We start from the raw sequence: 23,812 nt of genomic DNA, 5'->3' as shown, positions 1-23,812 counted from the left end.
ATTGGAACTATAGCCACACTATAATACAAATAACTAAGATTTCAGAAGGGTTCTAATCATATTTCATGGTGAAGTGCAGTGTTAGAGGTTTGGGACAGGGCTAAAATCCTATTTTGTCAGTGTTCTAGGGAGTTAGGGTTCAAAGCCTAACAAAGCAGCACCAACCTACTGAGTTTGTGCTGCTTTGTTATCATTTATCGTCTTATGCCGCAGCTCAAATTGCCATGAGCTCGAAACATGAAACTTAGACCAATGACAGTAATGATGTACAAATGGTTCCCAAGAAATACGACCCCAACTGGCCACATGATGGTGCTGTAATTAACAGCCAAAAATGTGATTTTGGAAAGGCCACGCCCCTCACACTGTAAAGCTGCATTTAGACCAGATTCCACTGCCGCGATGAACGCGATGAGAGAATTCCAGCTAAGTTGTGTGAATTTTTGCCTGTTACTTGTTTGTAGCCATCATTTGTACTATGAACCAACTAGCACTAGTATTACTTCCCATTTAGCACTACAGGTGTTTGGCTTTAAGACACATCTCGCACATCCACAGCAATGCTGCAGCGATGGTTATCTCAGTCATGGTTGATGAGAGAAAGAAGATAGCTGGAGAAAGTATGTAGGCGGGTTTGTACTGCGTGGATGAAGCGATTGAAGCGATGATCAATATTTGATCAAGCGATGCAACACTGTTTTTTCTTGCTTTCAAATCGCAAACACAGCTTAAAGTCCCAGTCTGCAACATTAAGTTTGATCATATTCACTGAAGCCGACACTCTGCTCCGATAGAACAACATGAATCATACGGTTTAAAAAAAATAAATGCACCTCTACGTCCACCAAGAGCCTGTGTATGTTTTGCGCCCGTATCATCCTGTTCACTCAGCACAGAGTGACTCTCATGAATCTTATGTTACAATATCCCAGACACACGCCTCAAGCTAGCATACGCTAAATAAAGTTAGAAGTTGCTATCTATGAATAAGTTAGCCAGCCTACACCTCAATGTAGCGTGTACTCCAGGCTGTTTATTGATGAGAGAAGACACAGGCGCATTCACAGGAATTTGGTGCACGTGCACTGACGAGCACTCGTTGGGAAGGAGCGGAGGAGCTCGGTGGTAGAGGGGTAGGAGCGCTAGAGTTGGAAACATTTGAAATCTGATCCTTACACATTACAGAGTCTTAATGTCATAGTGGACATGTTGTGTTATGTGTTATGACCATAGACGTATAATAAAATAAGTGGACAGGTTTCTGGGTCTGAATGTGCTGTAAACCTTCATTTCTATTGTTTATGTTCTCAATCTATAGTTTTAAGTCTTCTTCAATACAGAATGCCGTTCATTAAGTAACTTATGATCCCATTTAGAGTAAAATAGATCATAACGCAGCGGACGCTTTAGGGCGGGGCTGCACAGCCACCTGTCAATCAGGATCTGTGTAAACATAGCTGTTTGTGTCCACGGCACTGTGGACACTAACATATCTGTGACTTCTTTTGGGTGTTGTCTGTGGCAAAGTCTCTGGACTTTGACCCTCTCACTGTGTTATCACTTCATCACACTTCACTGGAACATTTTGACATCTGGAAATACAGTGTTCGGTCACCCTTTGCTAACCGAGCTACAGCAGTTAGCACTAGAGTTACAGGGTCTGTGTCCAGAGGACAAATATTAATACTTGTGTTATTTTATTATTTTGTTTCTTTTCCCTCCCCTGACTGCACGTCACTTGCTCAAAGCTTCTCTCGCATTGTCTGAGCTTTTGAAAGGTCAGCGGCAACAAGTTCAACTGATTTGAACTTGATATGAACCGCCTCTTCCATAGGAAATGAATGAAACGGGGCCTTAAGCAGTCACGCCAGGTTTGTGAAAAGGCAGTTGAGTAGCTAATGGTTGTTATAATGCTGGGTCTCTGTGCCAAACCTTGCGGTGAGCCCAGTGCAAACAGCTGATCATGTGAAGGCCACATAACTCTTTTAAAAACATGTACAATGGAGACATAATGGGACAATAATTCATTCATAATAATTTTTCCCCAGTCATTTTATATGGATGGTACTGTAGATGTGGGTGGGCCCAGTGTCATATTGGGTAGGCCCACCAATAACGCCACGGCAGAGTGTGTGTGTGTGCGTGTGTGTCTGTGAGTGTGTGTGCGTGTTTGTGTGTGTGTGTGTGTGAGTGTGTGTGAGTGAGTGCGTGTGTGTGTTTGCGTGTGTGTGTGAGTGAGTGTGTGTGCGTGTGTGAGTGTGTGTGTGTGTGTGCGTGCGTGTGTTAGAGTGTGTGTGTGTGTTTGTGGGTGTGTGTGTATGTGTGAGGGAGTGAGTTTGTGTGTCTGTTTGTGTGTGTGTGTGAGTGTGTGTGTGTATGTGTGTGTGAGTGAGTGTGTGTGCGTGTGTGTGTGTGCGTGTGTGTGTTAGAGTGTGTGTGTGTGTGTGTGTGTGTGAGGGAGTGAGTTTGTGTGTGTGTGTGTGAGTGAGTGTGTGTGCGTGTGTGAGTGTGTGTGTGTGTGTGTTTGTTTGTGTGTGTGTGTGCGTTTGCGTGTGTGTGTATGCGTGTGTGTTTGCGTGTGTGTGTGTGTGTGTGTGTGTGGGAGTCAGTGTGTGTGTGTGTGTGTGTGTGTGTGTGTGTTGAGTCTTCTCCTCAGGCTGATTTGTATTTATTGTGAATATTCCCATGGCTGTATCGTGTCCATGTTTATTTCCTGTTGCAGTGCAATCTAAAACAGCTGACTGGAAGTAGACAGTAACGAGACTGCACCGATGAAGGTTGGGGAGCTCAAAACATGAGTTTGTGACATTGTATATTGTCACCCGCCAACAGCTTTGGTTTGAAAACCTCACTCACTGCCAGGTCAGCGTCATCCAGGTCCAGGGGTGGTTCAGGCATGTTGGGCTCAAACCACATTCCTGCCTGTTAAAGGGAAGGTTGGGTCTGTGGAAATCATAAATAAGTCGTAGAGTGTGGTCTATACCTACTCTGTAAAGCAGGGATGTCAAAGTCAAATACATCAGAGGGCCAAAAAAACAAATTTGCTACAAGCCGAGGGCCGGACTGGTTCAATGTTTACTAAAACATATTAAAAAGATTGCATATAACCTATTGAACCAAGATCTAACACAGTGTAGTGTATTTTATTACATAATTAAATGAATAATCCAATATTTTCTTATGGCTCTGTCGGTAATTTCAAGTGAAAACATTTCTCAACAGGCAAACAGCAAAAAAGAAAATGTCCTTCAAAAATAAAACATGTTCCTTAATATCAATATAAAGACACACAGCTTTGTGAACATGTGCTCTGCCTCCCACCGAGCTTCAAACACCCTGTTCTCATCGTCCACCTTCAGTTAAGCCATTATTGGGGGCAAGCAGGCGGCTGTGGCGTGCGGGCCGGTTTCTAATACTAATCAAATATCATCCCGGGGGCCGAGATAATTCATTCGAGGGCCAGATCCGGCCCCCGGGCCTTGACTTTGATACCCATGCTGTAAAGTGTCCGGAGATAAATTTTGTTATGATTTGGCACTGTAAATAAAACTTAATTGAATCGAATTGAATTGACAGGGAAATAAGCAACTGTTGCCTGGCAACAGAGTTCCATGATATTCAGTTTACTTTCGTAAAGTCAACCGACATTTGAAGTTCTATCACTGAGGATTGTGATTTGAAGTGAGGATAACAGTTACCTTACAGCGAGACACTGAGGCTCAGCTCACCAAAACAGAAAACCTTTTTAAGCGTCCACTGGACTTTAATTATCTTTGTGAGTACTGACCGTCACTGTTGGAATGTCATGGTTAACATCAGCTGAATAATGGAAATGAGTCGTGTAGCTTCAGGCCAGATAGGAGTCTTTCTGTCACATGAACATAGCTAACGTGCCTTTCTCTTTCCTTCAGACTGCTAAAGATGGATTGTCTCAGGGCCTGTTGCAGCTTCCTCCAGAACAGGAATATGTTAACCATTTCCAGCCTGCTCGCTGTCGCCCTGGGTAAATGAAATGTTTATGCTAGCTAACCGAGAAAATGTAACTTAAGTTAGCTAAAGTTACTGCTTTTTTAAAACTTGTATTGATTCATTTATCATTGTTAACATCAGTTACTGACACAAGAGCTAGGTTGAGTTTGAGTAGAAAAGACAAGGACACCCTGCTGGTCAGCTACCACACATGCCTTAGGCGATGAGTGTCACATCAGTCTTGCTGTTTGAACATGGCGGCCTGGTATTCTGGGATTAACTCACACACAGAGATGTGTAACATCGCCATCTAGTGGACAACTGGAATCATTACGATATACTGTAAGAGAAGGAGCACAACAAATGTCCCAAACAAAAGGGTTTGGATTCGGTCTAGAAGATCACCGCAGACACGAGACTTTACACATACAATACAAGCCATGCAAGGATTAATTATCATTTGTTAATATGATTTGTATGGCACTGTATTTAGTTTGACTTTTGTTTAAAGATGTGCTCCGTAAGATTTCCATCTACTCTATTTAATTGTCTGTTAAGTTAAGTCTATCACAGAGTGAGAAAAACACAGGTGTTAGAGCATATGACCCTCTAATGAAAGCACCTGTTGCCTTTTTGCTAAGTATTCCAATGTCTGTGACTGTGGAGACATTCACTCTCTACACGGGGATAATCCGCCATGTTAAACCCAATTCAGACCAACAGCCAATCAGGTCTGAGCCAAGTCACTGAGAGAGAGAGAGAGAGAGAGAGAGAGAGAAAGAGAGAGAGAGAGAGAGAGAGAGAGAGAGAGAGAGAGGGAGACACAGACAGAGAGAGAGATAGAGAGACAGAGAGGGGGAGAGAGAGACAGACAGACAGACAAACAGACAGAGAGCAGTAATCCAGAACAAATGAATCAGGGAAATCAAAAGTTTCATCTCTATAGAAGTGGGGCTGTAGCAAGTATCTCACTGTCTCTGTCCTCATTTATATTTTAGATGCTACAAATTATATTAAGCTATAAAAAAACCCTGAAAAGTCGGAGGTCAGAACGGACGTACAGAGAGTCGTTGCTATGGAGATGATCCACCGTCTCGTCTCATTGGTCTGAACAGGACTTTAGTGACACTGCTGTTAGTGGTTGGTCTGTCACTAACGGCTATGCTGCGTTCACTTGTAATCAGAAAATCGGAAATTCAATCTTCTGAATCAGTTTTGTAGTAAGGGCAGTATTATAACCTCTTTGGTAAGGGTAGAAGTATAATAGGAATAGTGTGCGTGCGTGTGTGTGTGTGTGTGTGTGTGTGTGTGTGTGTGTGTGTGTGTGTGTGTGTGTGTGTGTGTGTGTGTGTGTGTGTGTGTGTGTGTGTGTGTATGGTTTAAAGAGGGGAACATACAGGGAATGGACTGGAAGTAAAGAGTTAGTGAATGTGTTTCTATAAAGTTTTCAAAAGAGCAAAATGACCATAAAAATATGAAACAGATACTATGACAAACACCGGAGATCAAAATTAGAGAACAAATGATAAAGGATATATTCTAAAATACTGTTATTTTTTATTGTTCACGATTTTTTATTGTTCACGATTTGAATCCCCCTCCGACCCCGATAGGGACAAGTGGTTGAAGATGGATGGATGGACAATTTGAACATCTGCTGTGTCTATCCCACTGCTGTACTAACATGTTTTTGTAATTAACCAAGGCACTTCAACAAAAACCTTAAATTAAAAAACTGAGTAAAATGAGAGAACAGTAACCACTGTGTCAGAAGAGAAGATTTCAACAATGTTTTCTTCTCTAGGATTCAAAAATGAACAGGAAGTGTAGAGGCCACAGCTTTGAATGACTTCAGTACATCTGCACCCACAGGAAATCACTAGTTTCTCACACTGCTCTGGTTTGATCTTGGTCCATTCTTCTTCACTCTATTCCACAGTTCCCTAACTGGAGTGGGTTTCTTACACATTACTTTGTTACCATGGATTTTCTGGTTTGATGAGAGGTTTGGTCACTGCAGAGTGGGCTTTCACTCCATAAAGTCTTAAACTGTGAGACACTGTGTGCAGAGACAGATCCTTGTCCTGTTCAGCACTGAACTGGAGACCAACTCCAGCTGCAGTGTTGAACAGATTCCCCATTAAGAGTCTTCTCATAATCCTGTCCTCTGATGCACTTGTTTTACGTGGACAACCGGCCTTTTTGAGGGACTTAAAGGAATCTGTGTCCTTGTAAAGTTTCAGTCTTCTTGAAATCACAGACTCTGAATGTCCAACCTCTCTCTGATGGCTGAGAGGGTCATCCCGTTGGCCTTCATCTGGACAACCTGCTGTCTCAGGGTTTCAGTCTCTTTAGAGCAGCTCACCATCTTCAAAGTAACCAGGAGAGCTGCAGATAAATAGGGTGTGTCCAACAATGAAGTTGTCACCAGGTGCAGATTAACACCAATAACTGGGAGGGATCTGACACACAAAGATTTTTGTTGACGTGCCTTGGTTATTTAAAAAAAACATGCTATTACAGCAGTGCTATAGACACAGCTGATATTCAAATTGTGAACAATAAAAAAATAACAGTATTTCAGAATAAACCAAGAATTAATAATTTATCTCTAATTCTGATCTCCAGTGTATATTACAAATGATGTACAATTTAACAGTTAAAAACTACATAAAGTTGTGCAGTTTTGCACAGAGTGTATATAAAGTATACTAGCAGGGGGTGTGAAAAATGTTGTGCAAAATTTCACAGTATATACATAGTCCCAGATGTGCAAATCCAATGGGTTGGATGGATACAGATGACTATGGGGGTGGGTTGGTGGGGTGGTAGTGGACCCAGGCTTTGATGTTGAAGAGGCCAGTTGAAGAAAGGAAGAAGCTGTTCTTGTGGCGTGAGGTTTTGGTCTTTTCAGACCTCAGCCTCTTGCTGGAGGGGAGTGTTTTAAAAGAGTCCATGTCCGGGGTGGGAGGGGCCTCCCATGATCTTCTCGGTGCAGCCGAGCACCTTTCCAGCACAGTGGATGATACGCTGCAGTCTGTTTTCCTTCACAGTAGCAGCAGTGTACCAGATGGTGATGGAGGAGGTGAGCATGGACTCAATGAGGGAGGTGCAGAAGTGCACCATCATTGCCTTAGGCAGGTTGAATTTCTTCAGCTGCCGCAGGAAATACATCCTCTGCTGTGCTTTCTTGGTGATGCAGCTGATGTTCTGCTCCCACTTGAGGTCCTGGCTGATGACTGTACCCAGGAAGGGGAAGGCTCCACAGTGTCCACTGGGGAGTCACACATGGTGATGGGGGAGGTTGGGGCTGCGTTTCTTCTGAAGTTCACAACCATCTCCACTGTCTTCAGAGAATGTGCTTAAAAATAACTTATGTATTATTTGGGAAAATATAGGGTATAATTGTTTTATATTTAAGGTTATTAAACGTGGTTTGTTTTGCTCCTGTTCCCTTTCTATTCTCAGCAAAGTTCTAATATTTCTATGTGACTGTCTCACAGGTGTTGCTCTTGGCATGACTCTGAAGACCTACGTCCCTATGTCAAACCTGGACAAAGAGTACATCGGTTTCCCAGGAGAAATCCTCATGCGGCTGCTTCAGCTGGTTACCATTCCTCTCATTATGACGAGTGTGATAACAGGTAAGCCACAGGTGTATTCTTCACTTACACTGTCAGCTGTTACATTAGGTCATACACGTTACATACGTTACACACATAACATCATAATAATGATATAGCTGACAGCAATTCTATATATGTTTTAAGAAATGATCCTTACACAGGTTTAAGATAACACACATAATCTGACTTGAGATGTATTAACAGTGATTGATTAATGATTTGACTGATGCTCTACCCTTCAGTCTTAAGACCTCAACTTGTGTTTTTATTGTTATATATTTTACTGTTATGTGTATTGCTTGTGTATAACAGGAGTGTCTAGTATGATGGGTGGCACCTCCAGAAAAATCACCATACGTGCCATGGTGTACTTTATCTCCACCACTCTTCTGTCTGTTTCTATAGGTAAGAGAAATACAGTATGCTCCGTTGATTGGGTACACCTAGCTAAAGCGAATGCAGTCTAATTCAGTCCTGCGGTAAAGCCTACCTTCATGAATGTATGATGTTCAGGTGCTGATTCAACTTGATTGTTTGGGATGAGGTTTTGTGTTGCTGTTGAACTGGGGTGAACAAAATAATAGGAATAGTGTCAGTATAACACAATACAGTTTGATGGCACCACCGTCTAAAACACGTCCGGACTGTTAGGTTGCCTTAGTTTTAGCTAGAAAACTGCTCATCTTCAGATGCAGATTTCAGCTTGAAGGGGTTTCGATTTTCCTTATCCTACTTCCTTTTCCTTATCACTAGAGACCAGCGTATAATTCTAAAGTCATTTTAACTCGACTCTGCCGACTCGTAGCCATGCCAGAGTACTGGTTTTGTTGTGGTTTTAAAGGAAACGCTGCAGGTTTTCACATATCAACCAGCTTTGTGTCATTGAAGTGTGGGCAGTGGGTGCACAATAGTGTGTCCCACTGTATTGTCCCCATCCTCCCTTGCCAGCGGGGGTCGGACGAGTGACGTGGCACAGGCTTTTCCACCTTCATGTGTCACCCATGCGGGTTGAGGTTCTGCACAGTTTCCCTATAGTGGAGTGGAGCGAAGTAAAAACAAAATGCAGTGAGAAGACCGCGTCTCTGTAAACACAGCTTGACAATGGCTTTATGGTATGATCCAGTTGTAGTTTCAGCCGTGTTTGTTCCGACTTTGTAACTGAAACACTGATAACTCGGGTGTGATGTCATTCCCAGCTCTTACTTCCAACATCCGAGGTAAATGGAATGCACTATCAGACCCGTCCTCCATTGCTAATTGGTTAATCATTAGTCCCTCCACGGTGCTTATTCAATCGATTCTTTTTCAACTGATACGATGCCACGAAAAGTCAGTCAACTCGGTCAAATGGGTGCACTGAAAGGTCTGGACTAGGCACCTAGTGTTGTAATCAGTCAGTATGAAACACACACAACAGAATACATATTTTGCTTCCTGTGTTCACCCCTGGATGATGTGCTGCAGGATTAACATTGGTACAGTTGGTCAAGCCAGGGGTCAGTCTAAATGCTGGTGAAGGTGATGATGATGAATCCTTCTCTACAGTCGATGCCTTGTTGGATCTAATACGGTGAGAGGAAAATGTTTCTTTACATTTGCATTTTTCCGATTCATCAACATTTACAAGCTAATATTTTTACTGTTCAATTTCATGACAGGGGTGTGTTTTTTTCTGTATTCTTCACAGAAACATGGTGCCACAAAATATAGTTCAAGCTACCTTTCAACAGGTAAGTTTCATTACACAGGTATAGGATATATGGCCCATGAAGGAGACAGTGTAATATTCAAGATGTGATTCTTTTCTTATCTTTAGTACAAGACTCGCAAGGTGGAGTTTGAAGTTGAAGAAGTTGATGAAACTTCTGGCTTGGAAACGGTAACACACTTTTCTCTTCATCTCTCTTAAAGTTTACAGTTATAGCTGTTGATATGTGAAGTTGCTATCAGACTGTTCTCACTGAGTTTCTCACCTTGTTTTAGAAAAGGACAGAAGTGCGTCTGGTGGGCGAACATGTTGATGGACTCAATACTTTGGGCCTCATTGTCTGCTCTGTCACTTTTGGACTGGCCCTCAGGTCCATGGGAGAAAAAGGGAAACTCTTCTCCGAAATCCTTACCTCCCTCAACGAGGCCATTAAACATGTGGTTAAAATGATAATAGGGTAAGGTTTTAGAGCATGCCTGCTTTGCCTAGTTTATGTGAAAGACTCAAGATCATAGACTGTATAATAGAGATGCTTCTACAATATGTATAATTCAAATACTTTCCACTAAAATGTCAAGATTTGGACCTGAATCCATCAACATCACTACTAAATACACATATTGGTTTTCAGCTTTAAAAAGTTGTTTAGTTACTCTTTAACATGCTTTCATTGAATTTATAATTTTGATAAATTGAATTCCACCTGAGACATTATTAATTAAGTATTTCTTCTTGTTCTTTCCATTAACAAGTTACTGATGTGTTCCCATATATTCTGTTTCTGTTTCTGTTTCTCTTTCCAGGTTCTTGCCAATAGGAGTCTTGTTTATGACTGCAAGCTATGTTGTTGAGGTTGGGGACAATTGGGAGACTGCCATTAACCTTGGAAAGTTTATGGCAGTGGTTTTTACTGGGTATGTTCACTTTGGCGCTTTTAGCAGCATTGTATTATACAACAATGCTATTTTCTGTTGTCAGTCATTTTGTTTGGTATGGTCGGTATTCCCCCTAGGCTTGGGCGGTATTTAATTATTATTATTATTTTTTTTTTAATTGGTATTTGTTTGAAAAATATATAATAAGGTCAAAGCTGAGCTGCAAGTCATTGTAACATACAGTGTTTTACAATCACCGACTTATTTGTGGCAGCCCATCACACTTTCACCATTGACCACCACATGTTGATTTTCTATTTTCTTTACGATTTAAAATGGATTTCACTGTCTCTCTGATGAACAGATGACAAATAAGACAGGAATTAGCTAGCGGCTAGAGCACCCTGCGGCCCGTCCGCCTCCCTCCCCGTCACTGGGAGACTTCGCTGGGAGGAGAGTGGCAGGCAGTTCATGACCTTTAGTCACCTGCTGTACCAACTCACATTCAGCCATATATATTTGATGCCACTGAAAATCGTAGCATCTGGGTCTATAAATAGCCTGTACTGCAATTATTTGATCCTGCCCAAGCCTAATATCCACTCAGTAGCTTTTGCTCTTTTCCAGGCTCATCATTCATGGAGGAGTAGTCCTACCACTCATCTATCTCCTAATTGTCAGACGGAACCCCTTTCCAGTCATTAAGGGGGTTTCTCCTGCCATAATGAGGGCCATGCATATCTCACGCAGGTAAGATAATTAAAATGTTTGCCTTTGTATGAACCTTCAACAATATATAGTGTGACAGAGGATTTAGATTGATAGATTGACATTTAAGAACTAACAAGGGCTGCATTGTCCCCAAGCTATGCATTCTCGCTGACTTTCCGATGTTGTGAGGAAGTCAACATGATTGACAAAAGAATCACTCGCTTCATGCTGCCGATTGGGATCAATGTCAACATGGATGGAACAGCCCTTTATGAAGCAGCGGCTGTAGTCTTCATTGCCCAACTCAACGGCATAAATCTGAACTGGAGTCAGCTGGTTACCCTTGGGTAAGTCATGATCAAATATTTTCTCACGCTCTGTCCTCTTTGTAGTTCGTGGAACTTGGGTTAAGTTCTTTGCCAGTAGAAGACTGAATTTAGTTCAAGCAGTAATATTAGAATGAAATGCGTTTTGATGACGTCAGTGTCAGTGTGCAGAAGCAGGTTATTGATCAGGATGGGGCCTGTCCTAAGACATGCTTCAGCTTTCTTGGTCGTGCGGTAAAACATAATAGCATGTACCTGCTTCTGTGACATATTCAGTATAAATCAGGGTTCATACATGTGCTTGAATTTTAATGTTGTGTTTTTAAGGTTTGAAAAGTGCTTGGATTTTGGACATAATGCTTGAAAAGGCTTGAAAATGTATCTGAATTACATTTCTTTCACAACAAACATCTATAGAATAGAAATTGTATTTAATTTCTTATTCTTCTTACAGAACACAACTTTAGTTGGTTATAGCACAATACTATATTGTATGATAAATAATAAATACTGTACAACCAGCGCTGCTCCCAGTAGACCACACACACCAAAAACAAGAATTATAAATAATGACAATAACTGCACTATAATACAACTGGGTTCACTTCACAAAGGTGCAATACTAATATTTTCATCTGTGCCTTGGTGTAAATTTAAAATATTTTTAAAATAGTGTATATATTGTTCCTGTTATTCTTATATTTCATATTTCCCTGTATTTATATTGTTCATATTTTGTGGGACTAATAAAGGAATATCTTATCTTATACCATCTCCTTTAATGGGATAAAAGGGTGGAATAATAATTTTCAATATGTATTCGTTGAAATGTGTGATTTATCACAACCCTATGGTGCTGGAAAACCTTGAAAATGGACCTTAAAAGTGCTTGAATTTGACCCTGGAAAAGGTGTAGGAAACCTGATAAATTCAGCTGTAGTAGTAGCTGGGACGGTGCAACGTTGGTGTCTGATAACAGATTGTCTGATGACTGCTTCAACTAACAGTAGATTGTTTATGATGATGTCTCTCATTTGCTTTTCTATGTGGTGCTTTTCAAAGTGACTCCTGGATGCACAATTAATCCAATTTTATTTTGGAATCAATGATTATGAAAACAACATGATCATGATAAAACAATTATTGTCCCTGTTACTGTTTCACAATGATGTCGTCGTTTTGTCTTGTCGTGTGTGTTGTAAGTCCCATGATATCTGCCTCTTCAGAGGATGAGAACCATAATGAGTTTCAAACGACCAAAAGCGGGAAACTGGAAATTAAACACGCTAACATTGATGAAGGGGAAACAGGATGATACATACAATAACGTGTTATTTGATAGAATGAAAAAATATTCAATATGTCCCCTTTTAGAGCTGGTGAATAAAACAAATACATCCTATTATTGTGTATTCAACAGTCCACTCAGCTGATCACTGGCTCTGTGTTTCCTCTGCAGTGTGACAGTAGCAGTGTCCAGCGTTGGAGAAGCAGGGATCCCAGCTACAGGAACAGTCACCACCCTCTTCATTTTGACAGTCGTTGGGATTCCTGCGAGGGACGCTTCCCTTTTGTTGGCTATAGAATGGCTGCTGTAAGTTTAACCTGTGCTTTGGCGGGGACAACTACACCTGGCAGCAATCAGCACAGTGAGAAGAAGCTTAACTATATCCGCTGCTCTGTGGTTTGTGTCTTTCAGAGATCGTGGCAACACTGCTGTCAACGTCCTGGGAGACTGCATTGGTGTGGCGCTTGTCGAGCATTTGTCAAGAAAAGAACTGGATGACTTGGACGGGCAAGGACAGGACACAGGAAGGTGAAACGGACAAATGAACGAGGCACATTGTTTCTAGTAACACTTTATAGAGTATGTGAGTGGAATACAGCAGCAGAAGTTTCTGCTCCCTGCTCACAGCTACCTACAGTCATTAACATAATGCTCTAATTTACATCCATATGGCATTCAGATTTTGGATACAAGACCTTGACACTAACAGTGTGGAGCTCCAGGCATAGGTCCATACCAGCAGGCTCCGATATCCTGGACACTGCGAAGGTCAGAGCTGTTGAAGACCAAGTGTGTGTAGCCTCAGCTCAGCATAAACCACATCTGAATCAGATGATTGGAAATGATTATAAACGAATTGTTATTTTATTTGTTTAATTGACTTTATTGATTAATTGACCAGAAAGTATTTGTTAATTTGATTTATTTTGAATCAAATTTGTTTTTTTTGCCAGAAGAGGGTTGACTTGGAAATGAATTCTCAATTGCCAAAAGTTACTATTACCTCTTTGATTTGTGGTTATTTCATGTATCTGCTGTCACATATTTGCACTTGGATTTTGTTTCTTTAAATAAGAAATGTTTCTTTAAATAAACCTGTTGGTAGTGCTTATGAAATTGTATTTATTTTTAATCAAAATTATTTTTTACAAATGTGGCAGGAATGTGCACTTTGAGGTCAAAGGTATGTGACCGCACAAACATATTTTGGTCCAGAACTCAAGAACTACAACAACATCTCACACACATTTCTAATAGGATAAAACTGTGGGTGATACATTTTATAGCCAAAAGGTCAACTTCACTGACATTAAAATGTTTCCATCTAGGGAAGACAATTAGTAGTAGGATACTGAACTGGTGACACTAACCTACAAACTGTAGTGACTGTAGAGATCTTCTGTGCTGCCGGGATGAAGTCTCCACTTAACAAATCATTTAAGTCTGAACAGTTTGAATATAAACTCCACTGTTTGGTCAACCACAATGCAGTAATTCTATTCTTAAGCTACTTTATCTCTCTACCTCCATGCACTAGGAAGTGTCCTCAGTATCATCAGCAGTAACAGTAAGACAAGTTTGGTGGGATGCTGTCAAAGATCCCCTCTGTGAAAACCTTAACTTCTCTAACCATAGACATTGTAAAATTTCACGTATCCAACTATTATGAGTCGGTGGAGAAATATGTTGTCATTTAAGGAGAATGTTACGTAACATCTGGCGAGCAGGGTGGTAAAGGCCACGACACGTTGAATAGTAATGAGCAGATTTTTAGACGGAGGTAGCCCAAAAACAGCAGTCAGGGATTTGGTTCCAAATTTGTGTTAAGAGCCTGTTTGAAGGTTTGAAATATATCAGACCAAAATTCAGCAAGCTTCGGGCATGTCCAGAACATGTGTGTGTGTGGTCGGCTGGGGACTGCTGTTACAAGCATCACTGTGACTGGGGTATATCTTAGCCAATTTAGCGTTGGTGAAATGGGCTCTATGAAGCACCTTTCCCTCTAATAGGCCGTGCCTGGCACAAATCAAGGATGAGTGAACCAGTTTCAAAATGTCCCTCCACTGGACATCAGTAATGTCTACCCCCAAATCCTTTTCCCATGCATTTTTAGGTGATTCAGTGGGGGCTGGGCTCAGAAGAGCAATCTTATTATAAATGACAGATATCAGTGAGTTTTTGTTGGATAAAATGTTTGAATAAAATGTCTCATTTGAAGGTACCAAAAAAGTGGCTATAAGGCAGGCTGTATTTGTAGGGATTTTTTTTAGGGATTGCTAGTCCCCCTTCCGGTTTAGGGAGTTGAAGAATGTATTTTTTGATATCGGCTGGTATATTCTGCCAAATAAAGGCGATAAGTTGTTGGTCTAGATTAGTGAAAAACGATTTATTAAGACAAATTGGGAGGTGTTGAAAAAGGTACAGAAACCATTACCATCTTAATAAGATTAACCCGGCCTGCAAGGGACCGGGGGAGGCCTGCCCACCTAGACAAGTCTGACTTGCATTTATCTAATAGCAGCTGGAAGTTCTTTTGAAAAAGGTCCCTGAAGGAGCTGGTGATAAACACCCCCAAATACTTGAACCCCTTGTCAGCTGTTTTAAAGGGGGATATGGATTGTGGGAGTGATCTTGCCAAGTTGTTGACAAAAAATAACTCACTTTTCTGAATATTAAACTTAAGCTTACTCATCAAATAAGCCATCGAGACAAATTTTTCCGTGTATGAAATACTAACGTAGAAATCCGGGACAGACGCTAACAGTTGCTAATGTTACCGGCAACAGACCTTTGGGAAATCTGGACCAGCAGCAAAGGAGGCTAGGGAGCACTGCATAACCATAAGATTTAAACGCTGTAGCTCTGTGGATCGATAGAGAGGACCAAAGTTAGCATCTTTCTCATGCCAGAGTTTGTTTATTTCTGAGCTGCGCATGAGCCAAGCTTTAGCTATAGTCTCCCTAGTGGATCCACAGCAGCAACAGTACTGACGTTAGTGTGTATTACACCTTGATGTAAAATACGTATTGACAATGTTCAATGATTACACTGTTTTCTGAGGCAAACTTGTATGACTCCTGCATGCGAGAAGCCCATTTTTTGTGCATACTCATGTATGGACTGTGGCTCTTGTTCAGGTTTCAGGTCAAAGAGCAAATAAAGTAGACAGGTAAGACAGGTAAACGTAGGGCTCTTCCATACAGGAGAAAGAGCGGTGAATAGCCTTATCCCTTGTGTCTCGTACAGTTGTACACATGGACTATATGGGGTAAGTGGTCTTTCCACTCAGCTTTTTTTTCTCTTGCAGAGTGCGAAGCATCTGTAGAAGTGTCATATTTACACGATCAACGGGATTCCCCTTGGGATGATAGGGGGTAGTTTGTGGGCCATTCTCGCCCAGTTGCTGGAATCTCTGCTGGAAGAAGTTGTTCTCGAACTTCCGTCCCTTATCTAGTGTAACTTTTCAGGATACCCGAAGCGTGGAGTAAAGTCATAGAAGATCCTCTCAGCTGCTCTTCTGCCTGACTTGTTCTTGGTCGGGTAGGATTGGGCGAAGTGAGTAAAGGGATCTACCAGGATTAAAATGGGCTCATAGCCAGCTTTACTCTGTTCAAGACGAAGATAGTCAACAGAGATGAGCTCAAAAGCGGCACCGGTTGTTATTGAACCTATAGGTGCTCTCTCTGGGATGCTTGGCCGCTTTTGTTTAACACTTACATAGTTTTCAATTTCACGTTGAATAAAAGGCCAATAAAACCTTTCTCTCGCAAGTGCATGACTTTGTCTGCAACATGCCCCATGTAATCATGCAGGTGTTGAAGCACAGTTGCCTTCAGCCTACAGGGAAGGACCAACTGTTACCGTTGTCCCGTCTGTCTGTACAATATTCCCTTGTCAAGTGTGAGTCTTTTCCATTCATGGACTAATCTGCGTGTGTCTCATCCAATTTGTCTCACAACCTTTTCAATTTGATGTGCAAATACTGCATACCAAATGCATACCAAATGCGATGCCCCTATTATTAAGCCTTCTGGTACTCGTTTCAACAATTAAAACTGCTTGAGTGTCATGAGCTGCACCACCGTCATCAATTGCGCTTGCAAGTGTCAGTAGCTGACTTGCACTCAAATCTGAAAGTTTCTTCTGGATCTTGAAAATCAGTGTCCGCCGAGGGCTGACAGCGGCCATTATGACGTTACGCAGGTGGCCTCTGCTCTATGGATGAGGCACTGGATTACAGCCTTCCCTGAGGCCTTCCCTGAAGTTTTGAACACAGGTTCACGTTGTCTCAGCACCCACTTCACCAGGCAATGAAGCTAGACGCTTCCTGCCTCCCCGGCCCACCCATTTTCCTCAGATCCGGCTTCCTCCCCTGCTGCTTCGTCGCTGTCTGCCACTGTCCTTCTGCTGTCCTTCTGCTGTCCTGATGCTGCTGCTCCGACGGCCTGGTCCGGTCAACCTGCTTTCTGCTACTGCTTTGGCATTGTTGTGTGTGTCGCTGTAAAAAGCCACTGGATGTGACAAGTTTTCCCAGGACTATCAGCCACTAAGACTGCTTGGTGTAAGTGTGCAAGTGTGTGTTGGTGTGTGTGTTATTAAAAGCAATATGTCATGGTTCCCTCCCTCCCGCATGCATGGGATTTGTAGATGTCCAGGGAGGACCGCAGAGCTCCCTCCCACCTGCATTGGGTTTGTAGGTTTCCAGGGAGGACTGCAGAGCTCCCGCATGCATGTGGCCTGTAGGAGTCCAGGGAGGGCCGCAGAGATCCCTCTCGCATGCATGGGGTTTGTAGGAGTCCAGGGAGGACTGCAGAGCTCCCTCCCACCTGCATGGGGTTCGTAGGGGTCCAGGTAGGACCGCCAAGCTCCCTCCCACATGTATGGGCTTCGTGGAGGTCCAGGGAGGACCGCAGAGCTCCCTCCCGCATGCATGGGGCTTGTAGGGGTCCAGGGAGGAAAGTTCACATGCACACTTAAAGCGTTTTCTGTTTTTTCTCAGTAGTAGTCTCAACATATCTGACTTTTCTTTACCAGTCAGCTTACCCAACATGTTTCTCAATGCCAAGTATGGTTTTGAAGCAAACAGGGGGCAGGGTTGGTGAAATAGTGTCAGTTTTCCAGAGGGGCAGAAAGGGGGGAGTCAAAAAAGATGGAGTTGAGCATGATGGCATAATGGTCAGGGGAAGAAGGGGCGAAGGCAGGGGAAAAATTGTGTGCATGAGCGGAAAGTTGCATGCTGCTGCTCCAGCCTTTGAGTTGGCTTTTTAAAACTTTTATTCTCTTTTTGTCCATTCTGTTTCTTCCCCCTAACTAGTGTGAAGTTCTGCCCTCTATAATGAGGTTACTTTTGCTAGTTTTCGTGTTTCTTTTTGTGCTGTTTTCATAAATGCCGCTTCCACCGGGACACGCTGTCTTTGTTTACTCCGGAGAACAGCTGATCACCCTAATAGCGGCCAGACCAGCGGATATTCCACCCGAACTCTGGAGAAGAACACACCGGGGACGCAGAGGTGATAAGATTTAAGCTGTATCTTCCCTCTGTTGTGATGGGAAATGTACGGTCTCTTTACAGCAAAATGGATGAACTATCAGCGCTAACGTGGACCACCCGGAGTACCGTGAGTGCAGTCTGATGTGTTTCCCGGACACATGGCTGCACAGGGACATTACAGACCAGAGCGTCTCTGTGGATGGATTCCACACCATTCGGGCTGACTGGGATAGCACCGAGAGCGGTAAGAGGAAAAGAGGGGGGCTTGTCGTTCTAGTAAACAGCAGATGACGTAATCCTGGTCATATCACGGTTAAAGAACAGCTCTGTCGCCCGGATGCTGCCCAGAGAGATCCCACATGTCATCACTTCCATCCCACATGTCATCCCTCCCTCTGCAAACCCGACATCTGCCTGCAGCATCATACACACCACCATCTGCAGACTCTAGACTCAACGTCCCAGTGCCCTCATCATCATGTAGGGAGACTTTTACTACGTCACCTTGGATAGAGTTCTACCGACCTTCCAACAGTGATTGAGCTGGCCTACCAGAGAGGAGAGGACTCTGGACCTGAAGTATGCCAACATTAAGGATGCATCAAGAGCGCCATTTACTTTCCAATTTTCACGATACTTGTTTTAATTCACGGGTTTTGTGAGTTATACCATGGAGTTTACTTCCTCTCTTTCATTATCTTCTTTTTTAAAGGAGCAACAGAGTTCAATGTTGTTCGAAGTGAGCCTGCAACACTGTCAACAAAGTGATCAATTTCAGAGAAACTAACGTTAGTACAGGAATCTGGGATATTAGGATAAGGCATTAAATTAAATGCAGATGGAATCTGTTCCTTAAATTTAATTACAGCACTATCAAATAAACATCTAGTGTAGAAACTTTTGCCCAGAGGTGAGTAGTCCTGTAATATGAAATGGTAACTAAAGTTTCTTCCCGGCTGGGGTAGGTGACACCAGGTCTCAGTCCTGAGTCTTTGAAAAAACTGGCTCCTGGATGGGGAAAAGAGAGAGAAGCAGATGAGGCTTGCCACCTTGTTCCACTAACTCCTTGCTTCTGTTGCCTGAGGTTCCTCCTACTCGAAAAGACAGAGTGAGCGTGAGCCCAGGGCTTAAATATCTTTCAATCATCAATTGATTGGTTGCAGGTGTGTCCATTGCCAGGTGGCCAGTGGCTGCTACCTCCCCTAACCGTAGCCTGTGTGTTCTTCCTGGTTGGGCGAAGCCTGGGTCTCCTCTGTCTCACCTTCTTAATGGATAATGCAAATAACTAACTCATGATGATATATTGGCATATTTATGCATCTTTACCATGTGTTAGAGAACTTGTGATGAGAGAGGTTCAGAATGTTCAGGATTGTAATGTGTAAGGCATGTTTTTGTTTGGTCTAAAGACGTCACCCAACCAAGGCTTATCGCGTCCTGTTTCTTCCTCTAAAAGACTGGGCATGATTTGGCTTGTGGTCATTCCTGCTAGACTCTAACTTTGTGAGGACGCAGGGATGAACGTATTTTTGTCTGCAGAGGAAAATGCTTTGGCAAAATAAACCACGGAGAAAAAGCTGATCCTGTTTGTTGATCTTTATTGAAGAATCAATTTCCACAACACCACAGACTCTCAAAACATTTAACACATGTGAAACAAACATATTTCCATTAAAAAAAACACAATTTGTTGTCAAATGGATATATTTGTTCAATCAATCAAATAAACAACAAAATACAGCTATCAATATGAACTTTTTCAGCCTTAGATTGAGCATTATGCCTGTGTTTCTTGATACATAGTTATAATTTGTGTAACCCATTTTAAAATAACACATAGATAAGAATAAATAGTTAAAAAGCTTCAGCAGAGACCTGAAGGAGAGAGCTCAGGAGAAAATCTGAGAGAATGAGTTGTGGTTAATAGGCAGAAAAAAGAGTGGAAAAGTTGATTTTACAGTTGAAAAACATAAATTGCCTGGTCTGGAACTGACCAATTTTATGTGAACTAACTTGGTGAGTTCTGTCTTGATTTTCTTTTTCATTTTTATCGTGTTGTACTATTTTGGTGCGTGGTGTGTGCAGTAGTTAGTGAGTGAGATGGAGCCGTGAGTTCAAAGAGACCGCTTCGCTGCCATTTTGAGATGAAAAAGCACCATAGCAGAAACGTTACAACTCAAAGACTGTGAAACATTTATTTGTGTAATTTGAGGATTTAAAGAGAGATTTATTGTGTTTATGACCTTACTTAGTTTGTAGTCTGAGGAGGATTGGTTTCCGGTTTATTCAAGATGGCAAGCCAGACCCAGACCTTGAACTGAGAACTGATTGAATTATTATTTTTGGACTGAATCGAACTGAAACTTACCCCTGAACTGAACACTTGAACTCACATTTGGACTTTGAAGTTGAATTGGAAGTGTCATACTTTTATTTGCATATTCTCATCTCATCTCATCTCATCTCATCTCATCTCATCTCATCTTCAACCTCTTATACGGGGTCGGGTCGCGGGGGCACCAGGCCACATTAACAAGCTCTAACTGGGGGATCCCGAGGCGTTCAGGGTTCATCCTTACTAGATGCCCAAACCAACTCAACTAGCTCCTTTCAACGCAAAGGAGCAGCGGCTCTACTCCGAGTTCCTCACGGATGGCTGAACTTCTCACCCTATCTCTAAGGGAGACTCCAGCCACCCTCCTGAGAAAACCCATTTCAGCCACTTGTACCCGCGACCTTGTTCTTTCGGTCATGACCCAGCTTTCATGACCATAGGTGAGGGTAAGAACAAAGATTGACCGGTAGATCGAGAGCTTTGCCTTCCGGCTCACCTCTCTTTTCGTCACAACGATGCGGTAGAGCGACTGCAACACCGCCCCCGCTGCTCCGATTCTCCGGCCAAACTCACTCTCCATCGTCCCCTCAATCGTGAACATGATCCCTAGGTACTTGAACTCCTTCATTTGGGGTAAGGACTCATTCCCTACCTGGAGTAAGCAATCCACTGGTTTCCTGCTGAGAGCCATGGCCTCAGATTTAGAGGTGCTGATCCTCATCCCGGCCGTTTCACACTCGGCTGCGAACCGATCCAGTGAGTGCTGAAGACCCCACCACGACTACGCCACGATATCCTGTCCATGAAAATCATAAACAGGATTGGTGACAAAGCGCACCCCTGGCAAAGGCCAACCCCCACCGGGAACGATTCCGACTTACTACCGAGGATCCGGACACAGCTCTCGCTTTGGGTGTACAGAGATTGGATGGCCCACAGAAGTGACCCCCTCATCCCATACTCCCGCAGCACCTCCCACAGTATCTCCCAAGGGACCCGGTCATATGCCTTCTCCAGATCCACAAAGCACATGTAGACTGCATGGGCATACTCCCAGGCCCCCTCCAGGATCCTTGCGAGAGTGAAGAGCTGGTCTGTTGTTCCACGTCCAGGATGGAATCCGCATTGTTCCTCTTCAATCCGAGGTTCGACTATAGGACGAACCCTCCTTTCCTGCACCTTGGAGTAGACTTTACCAGGGAGGCTGAGTAGTGTGATACCCCTGTAATTGGCACACACCCTCTGGTCCCCCTTTTTAAACAGAGGAACCACCACCCCAGTCTGCCACTCCCTGGCACTGCCCCAGACTTCCCCGCAATGTTGAAGAGACGTGTCAACTGTTGGAATAAATGTGCATAAAGTAATCTCATATTTACTCAAATTGCCTTTACATTTTAACTAACATTACTTGGTGTGTGTGTATAGCCAAGTTGTGCAGAGGTGCTTTGCAGGTCAAGGAAATCAGATAAGCATGACTGTTGATGAGTCACCAAAAGGGGGTCTGTGAAAACCTGCTCAGACCCTGCTCATCTGATTAATGACTGGACATGTTTTAAAGCTTCTTTAGAGTTGTAAAGTCATAAAGACAATGAATTGTCCATATGTCTTGAGTTGCAGCTATGTGACCCTCACCTTAAGAATGGTAATTCATTGTAAACTTTGTAACCACGAAAAGCCAATAAAACAGGCAGCTCGGCAGTGTGTGCTTCAGAGCGGTAGGAGACTGTAGCTGAACACATCTCTGTCCGTTCTCCTTGCAAGTAAAATAACTCTTGTCTTTCTCTCTTTTGTTAAGTTTTGGGTGTTTTAGGTTGCTTAAACCTGACATTTATTTGGTCCTTTGAGTCGGATACCAACACGCCTGAAGGATTCCAGCGGGTGTGGGGACTCCAGGAAAGACCGTGGCAACGGCAGACTCCATAGAGTGAGTCTTTTAAGATCCTTTTCCAGGACTGGAAATCAGCTCACCCGCTGGGATCGGACGGCTGACGGTAATCCGTGAAGGGGAAAGACAACAGTGGTGCCACAGTGGTGAGTGAAGTTACACTTAAAAAGATGACGAATGACTGAGGATCATTGCGTGTATAAAGCCCTGACAATTCTAGACACTATCAGGTAAAAGCGATCACTTAAATCCCGTAGAGGCAACGGAGGTCCGCAAAAAAATAAATAAAAATAAAAATAAAATAAAAAATGATAATAAATGAAAATTAAAAACTCCGTGTAAAGGACGGCGGGGTCCTGTGATGCTAAACCCACTGGGAGACAGAGACCCGAAAGCTCTGTGTAAAAGGACAAGTGGGGTCCGGACGTCTTAAAAGTTCAGAAGCAAAAACCGGTAAAATTGTGTGATTGAAAGTGTGATTGCGAGTGTAATTGGAGATCAAAATACCACTAGGTATTTTACCTCATGCAAAACAGTAGGAATACAAGTAGCGAGCCTATTGTGGATGCAAAGGCAAGAATTCTCCACTCGAAAGAGTTGAAGTGAGAGTTACCACAAAAGGTAGTTCAATCGCTACCCTACTGACTAAAACCAGTTTTTAGAACACCCTATGTGTTAATAGGACTGGACCAAAATCTCAAAAATGGGAGAAGGGGGAAGCAAAATCGAACTAAAAGATGAACTGTTAATTAAAGATTGGAATGTTATAGAAAAAACAGGATCCTGATAAAATTTAATAAATAAATGGATAAAACAGTAAAAATTTGAAGGCCGGCCGAACACACAAAAAAAAACTGTACTACAAGATGCAATTAAAAAAAAAACAAAGACACCCATAAAGATGAAACAAGAAGGGTATGAGGATACAGAGTATTGGATGAAGGCTGTGGGAAAAAAAAGAAAAAAGTAGAAGACAGATACTTGAAAGTGTAGAGAAAGCTAAAGCAAAAGAGGTGCTGTTTTATAGGAAGAAAGGATGATGAGACAGGGCCAGTGACAGGAAGAAAGGAGAGACATAGGGATGAGGAAAGTGAAGAAAAAGGAGCTGCTGCAAAGCCAATGGTTGCTGCAGGGCCAAAGGTCGTAGTGCAAGGATTATGTTAGTATTTTCTTTCAGGACAGGAAGAGGAGATTTACAACCAAGGAGTTTTCAGAGAGAGCAGAACAGACAGGGACACAGGGGAAGTGCTGTTAAATGATCAGGACCTGCTCTATATGCATAGTATAAAACCAGAGGTCATTTTGTATGTGAACGGTAAACCTTTTACCTTTTTATGTGACATAGGTGCCTGCAGGATTACCTGCAGATAACTAATAAATAGATGAATAGATAGATAAATAAATAGATAGATAGATAACTTTATTTATCCCAGAAGGGAAATAAGGTCATCGTAGCAGCGGTACAAAACAATCAGAAGTAACATAAATAAAAAAAAATAATAATAATAAAGAATGAATAAAATACAATATAAAATACAAAATATGAACTATAATTAGAGTACTGTATCGCAGATACATACTATATTACAATATACTAT

General features: G+C 42.4%; 1 protein-coding gene across 1 annotated transcript; it reads left to right on the top strand.

Annotated features, from left to right (window-relative positions):
- Positions 1 to 7,486: 7,486 nt before the first annotated feature.
- LOC310953451 (excitatory amino acid transporter 3-like) lies at positions 7,487 to 13,035 on the top strand (the record flags this gene model as incomplete). The annotated part of the gene is made up of 11 exons (XM_083922489.1): positions 7,487 to 7,613; positions 7,908 to 8,000; positions 9,060 to 9,165; positions 9,283 to 9,325; positions 9,412 to 9,474; positions 9,579 to 9,760; positions 10,107 to 10,217; positions 10,806 to 10,928; positions 11,045 to 11,236; positions 12,675 to 12,809; positions 12,915 to 13,035. 11 exons carry the CDS (start codon positions 7,487 to 7,489, stop codon positions 13,033 to 13,035), a joined length of 1,296 nt encoding a protein of 431 aa, XP_083778615.1.
- Between the last annotated feature and the right edge of the window lie 10,777 nt (positions 13,036 to 23,812).

The sequence above is a fragment of the Echiichthys vipera genome (genome assembly GCF_963691815.1).
Source record: "Echiichthys vipera genome assembly, chromosome: 11".
Lineage (NCBI taxonomy): Eukaryota > Metazoa > Chordata > Actinopteri > Perciformes > Trachinidae > Echiichthys > Echiichthys vipera.
The sequence above is the reverse complement of the archived record's forward strand: the minus strand, read 5'-3'. Positions and strand labels throughout refer to the sequence as shown.